Source organism: Melopsittacus undulatus, chromosome 8 (genome assembly GCF_012275295.1).
Source record: "Melopsittacus undulatus isolate bMelUnd1 chromosome 8, bMelUnd1.mat.Z, whole genome shotgun sequence".
NCBI lineage: Eukaryota > Metazoa > Chordata > Aves > Psittaciformes > Psittaculidae > Melopsittacus > Melopsittacus undulatus.
The window spans coordinates 49,002,055-49,016,101 of record NC_047534.1 but is presented as its reverse complement, the minus strand read 5'-3'; the positions used below and the strand labels follow the sequence as shown (position 1 = coordinate 49,016,101).

Here is a 14,047-nt window from a genome sequence, read left to right as displayed (position 1 = left end):
AAATTATTATCAGATGTGTTTCAGCTAACAAAACCAGTATGAAAATGTTGATTTCATCCTCTTGAGCTATGAATCAGAGTCAAAAAAATGTTCTGAAGTTGAGGTCTTTTGGATGGGGAGGGGTGTGTGTGGAAATAAAGACAAACATATACCAGAAATTTAAATTATTTTTTTCTGGTTTTTTTGTTACATACTAATGGAGAAATTTCAGCTTAAACTCTTTATCAAATACATATTCTGCAATGAAATATAACATGCAATGTTCAAGTACTTTTCCTGCTAGAATTACTTTTGCATTTTTAGAACAGTAATTTCACATTAGAAACAATTTTACCTAGAAACAATTATGTCTAGCCATGTAGCTGCATGTAAAATGTAATGTTAAAATATAATGCAAAGTTATGAATGTTATCTTTATTAATTTACATGGTAGTACTAACATCGGAAATTCATATGCTCCAAATCCACATATTAAACACTATTATACTGAAGCATCATTTTATTACAGCAGTCACTTGCAGGCATTTGCTCTTGACTTTGCATAAGACATGGAAGGTACTGCTTAAGCCATTTGTTCTGCAACGGATTTCAGAAATGTGATCTGTAGAGACAACCTATGTCTAATTTGTGTCACGAAGTGTTCTGAAGGAATATTTGTGATAATGGATTATTGTTCACAGTTGGACTGGGGAGAAATTGTAAAACTTGGAGGCAGTTTTCTCCTCCTTGTTTATGTTGTGACATCAACTCATGGTTTGAAAAATACTTTGTCCTCATTTCCTTGGAGATGGTTTGTTTCCTTTTTGGTGGAAGGTGAATTTTTAGAAGGCTGTTGTGGTTTAAGCCCAGCCAGTAACTCAGAACCACACAGCCTCTTGCTCACTCCCATGGGTTGAGATAAAAGCAGTCCAATAACTAAAGCATAATACAAAACTACCGCTACTACTAATAGTAATAACGATAAGGGAAATAACAAGGAGAGAGAATATGAAACTAAAAAGGGGAGAGGAAAAAAAACACAATAAATGTAAGTTGATGCACAATACAATTGATCACCACCCTCCAACTGATAATCAGCCCAACCTGAGCAGTGATCTGGACCCTCTGGGTAACTCACCTCAGTTTATATACTGGGCATGATGTGCTGTGCTATGGAATACCCCATTGGCTAGTTTAGGTCAGGTGTCCTGTCTCTGCTTCCTCCCAACTTCTTCTGCCCCTCCTCACTGGCAGAGCATGAGACTGGAAAGTCCTTGATGAGAGTAAACACTACTTAGCAACAACCAAAACATTGGTGTTATTAGCATTGTTCCCAGACTAAAATCAAAACAAAGCACTACATCAGCTACTAGGAAGGAGAAAAGTAATTACAACTGAACCCAAGACAAAGACCAGAAACTTTCTGCAGCAAAGTATCTAAATGCTCAGAGAAGGCTTTTTCATTTTACATTTTGTTTCTTGGAAATCCTAAGACAATTTTACAATCTGAAAGAGTAATGTTTTGGGAAATTTCTTACAAAATTATGTCTGCTACATTTCGGACTTAAGTCTTCCATCAGTAGCTTGCATTCTGTCTTGGTTTTAGAAACATTAATGGCATTCCATCAGGTCTTACTGCAAATTTAACTTTGTATATTCTGGTCCATATCTTGTATGCTAGACCTGCTACCTTTCTCCTGATGGGCCACTTAACTACCAGGGCCATTATTCAGAAGTGTCAAATAACTTGAATAAATTTGCTCTATTTGAGTTAGGTTCACACACCTGAAGATTTCCTTTAACAAAGTTACATGTGTGGCGAACACTGTCTTATTAATCTAAGAAGAATTAGTGGTGGTTGTCCTAACCGAACTGCCAAATGCTGTGTTTATTCAGAGGATGTGTATTAATATTGTTTATTTTTCTTTTTATATTTTGGACTGTAGATTGTTCTGTCCCAGTGACCTCCCTACTGCTGTAGCAATCTAATCATCCAGTACTATCGGCAAAATTCATGGGTGGTTGCAGTGCTTGATTCTTACTGACAATTTTTATTGAGAAGCAGTTCCTGCCAGTAAGAAGGGGTTGGGAAGATAGTCATGGAGCTGACATAACCTGAATATGAATAAGTAGAGGAAAATTTTTAGCAGGTTAAAAAGTATGTTTAATTTGTTATGCCAGTAATCCTGGTAAACTGTAACTGTCCAGCTGGAGGCCAGCTGTGTGATCCTCATGAAGTGTGTCATAGCAGCCTTACATGACATGTTGACTTTACAGGCATGATTAAACTCTCCTGTGGGCAGTCTGATGCATATTTATTATTTTGGAATTTTGTTTTAATCTTATATACAGTCAAATGTTTACCTTTTCTCACTTCCTTGTTTCTCCTTATGCTTCATCTAGTGGTGAGGCATTTGATACAAGATTAGAAGTTCATAACCAAAAATAATAAATGGAAACCTAGGGGTTCACCTTGCTAGTTGTATATTTTTGTCTGAAATTTTGCTTTTGTCTGTTCAGAATTTAAATAGCTCTGCTGTATTCAGATTTGAAGGATGAAAAAATAGCTTGAATCAAGATTATTCCAGTTTCATTTAGATGTTGCTTTATGAACTTGTTTTGAGTAGATTGTTGCTTTATGGTTTTGTTTGGCCTTTTATATTTATTTATTTTTTTTTGGAAATAGCGTATCTGTCACATTGATATTGTTGCAACCTCTTCTTGTATCTGAAATGAAGTTCTACTTGTCGCTAGGCTGAACAATTGGCCTAGGGTGCTAAACAGTCTTTAGAAAAAGAAAAAACAAAAATCTGGTATACCTATTTTGGCATATTCATTCAATATCTATATATATTTATATATTAGTGACAGTATTCATTGGTTGCTCTTTTTTCTAAGATGAAAGACAAATGAACTGATACACTGTGTCATAATTATCATCTCTTCCAGTTACTTTTCAAATAGAAGTATATTAAAAGAAACACTAATTTGGAGTCTTATGCTTGAAATTAATGGTCTTGTAGCAAATACTTCCTACTTTACACGTCTAAACCTTTTCAAAGATTAAGGAAATTAGTGCTGGCATGTTTCATTAATTTGGCACTGCAGCAAGAGGAAACGTGCGACTAATTTCATTTATATGGATTAAGAAATGTGTCAGTATTTCTATTCTGTCTCTCTAGGGCATTTTTTTATTGCAAGGCCTGTCATGATGACATCACGGATCCCAAAAGGATAAAAAAATGTGGCTGCAAACGGCGTAAGTAATATTTCTATCACTCCCTTCCTCTCCTTTTTATGAACTGGTCAGCTTTGAAGAATCTATCTTTACATGTTTAAACCATGATACAAAAAAGCTAAGAAGTAAATACACAGCAACACTGTAAATTCCATTTGCATTTCTGAAGTCCGTAAACTTTTATTATATTTTGCAACCCTCACCTGTTTCTTCATTTAAAAGTCCATTAGGGTCCAAAGCTAACAAAACCTGAAGAAATAAATCAAGCTAGATTGTGGAGGTTTCTGAGTTAAGAATGACGTTAACAGTGAAGTTCTGTTCTCATTAATGCCAGTGCTCGCCAGTGGCAGAGATCAATTAATTTCTGTAGTTTTCTATTTAGTGCAAAACTTTTGTCTTGCTGAATATGATTCTGTAGAAGAAGCTGTAGAATAATATTCAATCATCTAACTATTGAAATAATTATTATTGACATAAATGATCAATTTTACTGGAAGAAGGGATTGTCTGGAAAAAACTAAGTATGAACCTATTACATATATCCTTTTAGAAGATTCCATAGTTGTAATGCTAATATTTTGTTTAAGTTCTTAGGGCAGCTTTTTTAATTGTTTGGAAAGTTTTACATGAAGAAATCATTGAATTTTGGACTTGAGATCAGACATCCCATCTGTATAAATGTATAGAAATTAGCATTTTATCTGTCTATACTTGAAAGGGCTTTTTGCAGGAACTATCACAACCATGTTTTGGCCAAAGATGTGTTTGACTTATGAGTATTTGTAATACTGATATCAAAAGGATGTAGGGATCCATTTCTCAATACTTATGAATATTTATGTGCATTCCATAGTATTCTACCATGAAAAAGCTCATTCAGTTCAAAAGTGCTGATCAGGTAAATTGAAAGATCTCAGAAGAGTTTGATCATGTGTATTTTACCATTACTTTTAAAAGAGAACTCTCTTATTTATGGATCCAGTCATAGTGTTATGACTGTACTGCCTTAGAGAATGAAAGCAAGCCTAAACCAGACATTCTCTGCCTTTAAGGGGTCCCTAAAATTGATGAATTCTTGAAGATTATTGTAAAAAGAAAAAAATATGTCACTGGAGGTTTTAAACAAATTCCTCTCACCCAGAAAAACAGGAGTTGGAATCAAAGTAGTACAGTTAGAGAGAAAGTAGCTAAACCAGTGACAGAAAATGGTATTTATTCTCCCAGTATCCACAATGAGAGCAAAGCACATGGAAAGCATGCCTGATGTGGAAGGAGTGTATGCATTGCCTAATATATTGGAAAAAAATTGTTGAAGAGCAGTCTATCAATGTCAGAATGTGACCTTTGAACTGCTGCAACTAAGGCTGCTGAGTAAGTTCTGGTAAAGCCAGTTACAGATGCCTCAGGGTGCCTGAAACTCTCAAACCCAATTGTTTTTCCAAATTACCCAACAATTAAAAAGCAATAAATTTACACAGGTAACATATCTGATTCTCGAAAAAAAAACCAAACATTTTACTTGTATTTTCTCCTCCTTCACATAGAATATGCTTTTCACATGTGCTGCTTAAAAAAAAAGAAAATAAAAAAAAATCCCAAAGATCTGTCTTTTTAATGCAAGAGCTACACTTGTAATTGAAATCTGTTATAAGATAAGATTCAGAAATTCACAGTATAAACGGAAAGAGCCCTTTATTGTACATTAATGAGAATCAATGAAACCTCCTCAGTATTAGGAAACCAGGGAGAAAATAGTATCCTGTGACTCCATGAACACAATGGATATATTACCAGCCATGGAGAGGTGAGAGTGACAACTTTTGGGTTTGGAAATGTTCCAAACAGCATGGTCACATGTGTCAGTCCAAAAAATGAAAGGATGTTTGAAAGATAAGGAGCAAGATGATGGAATTAGTGAGGCAGAAGAAGGAGGCTTCTCTCAAAGCTGCTGCAGTGAGCACTGAGCACTAAGAAGGGAATCCTCTGAGCCAGGTGAAAACCAGAAGTAAAAGAGAGAGTAACATCTTAAATTTCCATTTCATTGTCTCCCCTGTCCCTCTCCCCCATCTGCATTCTCCCTTCTTCTTTCCTACATACACACATGGTCACAGATACCATGATAGGTGGCAGCCATCAGTGCGGCTGAGAAAGGCTTAAACTTAGAAGCATGCTCACAACTAATAGGAATAATTGTATTATCAATAATACAATAGCTTTGCTTTTAAAGTTCTGTCAAAAAAAGAAAAATTTCAACAGTAATTAGTGATTTTTGTCTCTCAAATTTTGATGACAGTCTTGAAATCCCTTTCATTGGACTGATTTTTTGTTTTGTTTTGTTTTATGTTTAAGGTAAGTCTTTGTACAGTCTATTATTCACATAAAATGTCTTAGCTTTAGCTTTCAAATCACTAATCACTTTTGAAAAAACTATGTTATCCTTCTGAAAGCTACACAAATCATTGGTCTTAAAAAGGCAGTCTAACCAAAATAAAGCATAAATTGAGAAACTCTTTTGCTATTGAATTAGGAAACTGTCAACTGATCTGTCAACAGTGAATATGTGAGTGATTTTCAAAGACACTGCAAATAGTCATATGTGTGTATATGTAGTCCTATATGATAAATACATATTTTCATTAGTGAGTAACATAGCAATTAGAGGCAGCTGAATGTGGAAAATGTGTGAGATGAAATGAAAGTTTGTATGTAAAAATATTGACATACTCAGGTGAAGTAAATGTGAAAGAAAACTTAATTATGGTGGAATTAATGCAGCTTCCTGTGACACTTAAAAAACATATTCTTTAATAATGCATCTGAGCTTGCACCTCAATTTAGATACTGTTTGAACATTAGCTTGTGGTATTGTTGGGGTCTAAGTCTGAGTCTGACCTACATAGCCATTTGTCCAAACCTGTTAGGCCTAATATTAATAATGTAGGGTAGATCAGTACGTTTTTACAAGGCCAGGGAAAATTAAAGTAACCTTGTTTCATTTTGCAGTTTCTCTGCCATCCATTTCTCCTTACCCATACCACTCCCTGAATAACATATGAATGCTGATGTCACATTGTCCAGAGAAGTGCTTGTGAGGAAATTTTATTCACAGATTGTTAATATTTTTTGTAATGTTTTCAATCTCTTTTCTATTCCATTTAACTGTAGTTTTTGCAGCAAGGGGCCAAATACATGTATATATTTATATAAAATGCAGCCACTTTGGGATGAAACCTCTAAACTGGATGACCTACTCTTCCTGTTTCTTTCATTTTGTGCAACAGTTATGGTCTAATTCTCTATATATTTTTTCCAGTGACAGTGCTTGCTGTGATCGGTGGGTGTTGAACCCCGCAGGGAACATATATCAAGTGTACGTTGATGTGTTTGAAGGAATTTCTTGTAATCTATGATCATTGACAAACTTTTGATTTATTTTTCCTCTTGCTGCCTTGGAACACGGCCCCTACTATATTTTAACTTCACACTGATAGTGATCTATTGTGAGTAAAAATGGGTTCCCTGTAGCCCAGAGTGCGGTCCAACCTGTCTTTCTAGCAGAGAGTATTTTTGTTCAGTATTTCGGTTCTTTTCTTTATTTATGTTGCATGTAGCAGTGACGTCATACCCACAATTTTCTCATCGTTTACACCAATGGAGATTAGGGTGACGTTGAAGAAAATACAGCAGTTTTCCCCTCTTCCACCTTTTTGCCCCTTTTTTCCACAACCTTATTTTTTTAGGACTATTTGAAAATGAGATCTTGGCAATAGTATTTCCTTGAGATTATTCCTGCAGTATCTCCTGAATTTCTAGAGATATCTGCTAGGCTGGAGTAATTAACACTACAGCACTGTTTGCCGGGTTAAGTGCAATTCATTTTCAGACCTGTGTTCAATTCTTTTTGTACTTTGTCTTTTCCACTGCATTAGGTGACACAAAAAGCAACACAGCAGCCTTTTACTTTCCTTATCAAACCTCTTCCTCCCCACTGGCAAAAAAAAAGAGATGTGGGGAAAGCCAGGCAATGATTTAAATATGTGGCCAGCTTTTAATATAGAAACCTTATAGCTATCTTCAACAAGAAAACAAGCTATGAGGATTATGAGGATTGTTTTCCCCAGCATGCTTGTTTTGAAATTAATTCCATGAGTAGAGCCACACTGACTTTTCAGAACTTAAGATGTAAAGTTTTACATTATTATATATAGAATATAAACTTTATAGACCACTTCATGTCAATCTAAATGATACCACTTTAAAGTGTGTATGGAATCTGTGAAGGCTCTCATCAGCCACTTCTAGTGCATACAGTCACCATAATTTAAGTAAACACAACATTTGGGACATGGAAAGAATTTGTTAATTAGAAATGTAAGAACTGCAAAGATGCACTGGTTATAGGGTAACGTTGGGATTTCATGAGCTTGTTGTTTGAAACAGCAAGAGGGATCAAATATTTCATACCTGCAGTGAGGCATTACTGTACCACATTGAGGCTGCTAACCATACTGTATAACTGCAGCTGTTCTAAGTAAGTGAGGTTAAGAAGTTTGTTGAACTTTTCAGCAGGTATTCTAAACTTACTGTATGATAACCCTTCAGGTCTTAATCAGGGTTGAGATATTTTTCTCTCTCAGCTGTACACACCATAGGATCTTGCAAATAATCAAGCAAAACTTGACATTCCTGGAACTGCATGATAAAGTGCTAGCCATCTTGGAATTGAAATGGCCTTCATTATGATTATTTACTATTTATCTTATTGTGGTGCCTATAAACTGCACTACAGGGTTGAGACCCTCTTGTTGTAGAAAGCATTCAGAAATTTCTCCAAAGATCTATTTTCAGCTGACAGAATGACAAAGCAGAAGTATGGGGCAGCACAGAAAAGCAGATTGTGAAACAGGTTAGCGTGATAAGAATCAATAATAAACCAGAAAGAAACTAATTTGTATGTATAAAATGATGACTCCTATTGACTTTGAGGTGAAATACTAAAAGTAATTTGGATTTATTTGGAACAATATATTTATATAAAATATGTTTCTGTGTTGAAGCCTTTCTGGACCAGAGACATTAGTTAAAATAGTATTAAATAAAGAAATAGAAGAGCACTTAATGCTAAGTGAGCATTAAAAAAGAAAAGGTTATGTAGCTTTGACTTTTTTTTTTTGCATTTCCCCAATAGCTTCAGTTTGTTCAGCAATGCAGTTAGCTTTGAGAGTACACTGACTGAGAGTCTTCTGTAAGATAATGAAGGAAATGTCATTATCAGATTTTAAAATTAAAATGAACTGGTCTATAAATGTGCCATTACTTCAAAATGTGTGAGTAATTCTTATAGTTACTAAAATAGGGCAAAATGTCCACTCAAGTCACCTGCTGTTTCTACAGTTCTGACAAAGAACAGCACTTATATTAATTATAGCAAGCAAGTAATGAATTGCCTTTGATTGCAAAAATTGCAAGATATTGAACAAGGTCTTGAAGTTGTCCATAAAAATTAAATTATGGAGAAATACCTTTGCCTGTTGTACTAACAGAAAGTAACTTCTTACAAACAGGGTAAAGTATGCTGCTGTGTTTTTCAGGAAACTGAAACTGTGTTGGGGAAAGGCCTTTCAGTATTTTGGTATTTCAGTCTCATGATGCTAATCAGCATTGCTAAGAGATGATCAAAATTGTCTGGTCGTCCTTTAATGCTGCTGATATTTTACTCATAGTGTGTATCATGAGAACTCAATGCATTGAAATGACACTGTATGCATTTCAATTCTTTAGTGTAGTGGGGCCTTTTTTACCATCTGCTGGTCAAGAAACTTCCAGTTCATCTTGTTAACCAGCTGTTATCTCATAGAGATCCACTAGATGTCCTCGGAGATCTACTTTTTGTTCCCGTCGAGGTCACAAGGAAAACTGCTATCGTGATGGGTGGAATACGAGAATTGGGTAGACTATAGTTAGGAAAAAACAAGAAAAAACAAAGAAACAAACAAAACCAACAACAACAAAAAAACTCACACACACACAAAAACCCAAACAACAACAACCAAAACAATAAAAACAAGAAAAACCACCAACCCCAACCAAACAGCAAAGATTAAGGGACACTTTGTTCTGCTTGTTGTAAAAACAAAAGGAGCTGTTCCTTGACATCTTCGGTAGAGAATAATCTGCAGTTTCCTTTGCTTATTTTTGCAGCTAGAAATATTTCCCGTTTCTGTTTGTGAGCTCTAAGTAACACCTCTGATCCAGACAATTAGAAATTTTGACTGGACTTTTTGACATTTTTGAGTTCAGAAAGCAAGGTACTGCCAGTTCCTTCCATATTAGAATAGAAGGCTATTGCCTTCTAAGAAAAAAAGTTTTTAAAAGTATTTATTTAAAATTAACAGAAATGTTGCTTTCCTTTTGCTCTTAGCAAATCAGACTAGTTCATATAAGCCTTGTTTTGTCAGCAAATTATCTAAGTAGTCTGATTTCTGTATCACTGATAAGTTGCCCTGATATTTTTACTAATTCATTTTACAAATGTTGTCAGATTGTCACCATACTAAGTAGGAGGATCTAATCTTCCTTTTTTTTTTTTCCATTTATCATTCCTTAAAAAATAAGGAAGTAATTTTCTTTATGTCCCAACTTACATTTTCAGTAGTTGCAAGTAACAATTCTATTTAACGTCCACAACATGTCTAGGAATAGAAATTAGTTCATTCTTATGCAGGTGCTGCAGGTGTCAAATGAGTTTAACACCCATCCTGAGGCTGTTCTTAAGGTCCCCCTGTCTGTCTAATGATTCCCATTTTTTTGTTAGTGTTTATGGAATATTTGTAGGAAATGGTATATGTGTGGCTGAACCATTTAAAATCATTTCTGTCTTGTCTTTGATCTTGTCACTAGCCATCCCTACTACTAATCCATGTTTTGTTTTATTTAAAAGTAAATAAGTATTGTATTTGGTATGAATGTTAAAATGACTGTATAAAAGGAATGAACAGCATGTTTTTGTTTTTGTTTTTGGATTTTTTTTATATTTTTTTAAAAATGTATTGCTCTGATATGCAGTTGCTTATATACTGGTTGAAACCCTTATAGCAAGTCTTTTCTGCTAATTATATTTCCAGGTCCAAGCCTGTTTCGTGCATGTTAATGATGTGAAATATTCAAATGATGCATGATTTCCAGAACAACAGATAATAATAGTTATAAACAGTCCCTGAAAGGGCATTGCTTTTAAGAAGTGCTGTGGAGTCCTTCCCCTGTTGAACAGAAGGGCTTAAATTTCCCACTTCATTGGTTTCAGTCTGATGAAAATGGTGCTAAAAGTTTTCTTCCCAACCCTCTTTTCCTTTAAGGATAATTTCTTCCAATTTTTGTAAATGTGTCCTATCCTATTATTGACTGTTGACAAGATATGGTTGCAAGTAATGAAAAACAGGGACTGTTACTAACCAGTGATATAGTTGAGAATTTCTGAGCAGTGTGTTTTGCTACAGCATTTGATTGGAAAAAGTCCTTCAAAACAGCTATAATTAAAACAAAATGGGCCTGCCTTTTACCTCACCTACTGTTACCGTGTCTCACAAATGCCTGTTATTTTTCTTTCATTTCCTTAAAGTGAAACTAATGAAATAGTCATAATGGAAAGTCTTCCACTTTTTGGTAACATATTTCACTTTTCTTTTTCTACCCAACTTTTCAATTTTAAAGAATGTGTTGGGAAGAGTTAGACAGAGGGAAAACATGGGAAAACAAACGCTGTTTTGAATTTTCTGTGTAGTTTGAATGTGTATGCATCAAAAGCTGCAGTGGAAACCTTCTTTCTAAAAGCCAAGCTCTGAGGAATGATGTACCATGCAATGAACAAGCCTGATGCTGCATGATGACTTTCTGAACAGCTGTCAGATAACTCTACTAGGATGCTAAAAGAACATGGCATTAGTCATGTGAGCAAAGTTTTAGAGGAATGGAGTCGCTGCTGAAGAGATCACTCATTCATCTCCCTCAATGCCTGTTTTTCACAATCATAATGTTACCCTTGCTTGACAAATATACTGTATGGCAAGTCATCAAGGCCTTAGAACAACAGGACTTGACCCATTTGAGAGATTTCAATCCTTCTTCCCTGGTGACTGTGGCATTAAGAAACTGGAAAAAACAAACAAAAATTCCTTTAAATTTTATGTCATTACCATAATGCAAAAAGACAACCTAAACTGAAGGTACAGGCTAGAGAAACATTACCTTTGTTCTACATTTGCTTTTAAGGTTTTGTTTTTGCCTGTCAGTGTTCTGTTTCGTTTTTAGTACAACTGAGTCAGTTCAATCTAAACCATTACCAAAAGTGCTGGTTCAGTGCAACATGTGAAACAATCTAAGTGGCCTTTGCACTTCTTCAGACTAAACATACCTGTGATTCAGGTAACACACAAAATTGCACAATGGTAGTTATACATGCGTTTATAAACTAGGATTCTATACATTTCTAAAAATATGTAACAAGGACATTCATGTGACTAAAGGATAAAAATATTTTCTTCTATTCTAAACTGGCAATCCTTTTGGAATTAGCCCCTAATTCTGTATTCAGATATTTGGTTCTTAATCTACCTTTGCATCCAGAGCAGAAAACATGCCAACGATTGGTTCAGCATGTTTCAGTGGACCAATGCTCTGTGTACTTTTGGTGATGCCTTATTTGTGAACTGATTTTAATGTCAAGCATATTTATCATTATTAGTTGTGTCTCTTATATGGGCAAATTTTAGTATTCTGTCATCAGTTAATTTGAATTCCTGAAGATACAATGTATTTTTCAGAAAAATTTATGAACATTTTGTAACTCTTTAGTAATGTGTAATTTGTTGCAATAAAGGAGTTCCCTGGCACAGTTTAATACAGAAAAATGATTAGCATATGTTTAAGAATAGATATATTTATATGTATGTATCTATGTGTGTAATGCATATGTGTGTGTGAGTGTGTGTATGTAAGAATATATGTGTATGTGTGCTTTTGTATGTGTGTACATACATATATATATATATATACAGTTTAATTTTTACAGGAAGCAGGATAGGTAAAAAATATCTAATGGATAAGCAACTTAAGAATTTTGCTTTCATTTTTAGCCCAGTAGTATTAATTGTGCCAAGGGAAAAATACATCCTTAGGATTCTCTGCTCTTACTATGTTCTTTTTTGATCCAAACACTTGACTGTAAACAGTTATTCTTCCCCATGTCTGCGGTCACCTTATAAGACTGAACAGAAATAAAGAGCAATTTATCTTTTGCCCTACTTTTAATGTACAGCCAAAGTGTTATCAATAATCTCATTGCATTTTTTTTTCCTGGGTCAAGACTGTTAACAAAAACTAAGGCCTGTATTAAATCCCTTAAATTACCTTCCAGCTGCCTTGTTATATATATAACCTTGCCATTAACCTGCTGCTCTTCCTCTCCTCCCATCCAACACATGGTTATAGCCAAGATGTCCATCTACAAGAGAATGAAACTGGCATGTTGTTTTGATTGCGGACGCTCTGAGAGTGACTGCTCTTGCATGTCAGGCAGTGTACATAGTAACATGGACACCCTTGAGAGAGCCTTCCCACTTTCTTCTGTCTCTGTTAATGATTGCTCCACCAGTTTACGTGCCTGTAAGTTCAACACCAACACATGCTGTTCCATGTCTGTGGTGTCTGTGAAATCATCCCCGTCTTGTGTCGTGCATCATAGTTCTGTGAGTTTTACTGGGCTGATGCTTGTTAAAAGAGTCAAACCCAAATTTTAATATAACTCTGTATTCATATTTCTGTTTTATTTTTAATACAAAACTGTAATTCGTTATTTTGCTTTGTGTGCTCTTTATGAAGCATGCTGTTGCAATAACATGCAGGACCGTAGTAGTGCAATCTGGTGACATCTTTCTTATTTAACTCATACAATATAAATTGTCATTAATTATATAATAAGTTCTGCTGTGGTGGAACAGGCCTGTATCTAAATCTGTGATGAGTGCTAAGTGAACAGCTATAATAGTGCTGGCACTAGAATTGCATACAATAGGCAGTGAATAAATATACAGGATACAACTTAGCTGAACTGTAGTATCTGGAGTTCTATTCTAGACTGCTACCATTATCTTCAGTTTTGTTTGTAACCCACCATTCTCAGTAAGGCAAGACCTTCCATCTGTCACTGAAAACACAGAAATCATTGCATAAATGGTTGTACTTTTTTATAGTATCTTTTTAGAAGGGTTAGCCTGATGCAAACTTCCCGATGCAAACTTTTTGAAATTAACTGTAGAATCTGTCCCATAGGACAGTACCATTCTGGAATATACCCTAAAAGCTATTCTGAAAGATCAGAGTTGAGAGGAAGAAGAAAACGGAAAAACTCTGTGTAACCATTAGTTCTTTGGGCAAATGGTAGGGATTCCAAAGTTTAATTTATCGGTGTGATGTCAACAACTGAGGAACATTGTTAATTAAAATGGTTATTTTTAATTATTATTTTATTTTATTGTCATCTTTAGATATTCAGAATAGGCAAAACTATGTCTTGGAACAGGAGCTGTTTTCCTTTCCTTACCCACATGACAAAAAACCCCTGTAACATTATTCAGATACATCTATAAAGAGTATTAGGCGCTTTTATCAGGAAGCATGTCCACTTTAGATTACAAGTCATTGCACATAAAAATGCCTTCCACAACTAAGAGTATAATGTTAGTAGATTATGCATCTGGATGCCTTTTGATACCATGTGTGTACTGCACCGTATAGTTCAAGTGATGAAGGACTTTGCTTTAACTCTTTTGAAGT

The 14,047-nt window shown here is 35.0% G+C and overlaps 1 protein-coding gene across 26 annotated transcripts in view; it reads left to right on the top strand.

Moving 5' to 3' along the window:
* KCNMA1 (potassium calcium-activated channel subfamily M alpha 1) overlaps nt 1-14,047 on the top strand; it is a 488,118-nt gene that overhangs the window by 382,613 nt on the left and 91,458 nt on the right. For 11 of the 26 annotated variants that reach the window (XM_005152689.3, XM_005152685.3, XM_005152688.2 and 8 more), the window contains one exon: nt 3,162-3,238. In XM_005152689.3, the coding sequence (XP_005152746.1) occupies nt 3,162-3,238 (77 nt within the window). Of the gene's footprint in view, nt 1-3,161; nt 3,239-6,708; nt 6,718-12,703; nt 12,878-14,047 lie in introns of all 26 variants that reach the window. The other 15 variants (XM_005152687.3, XM_005152686.3, XM_005152681.3 and 12 more) reach the window with 3 other exon arrangements.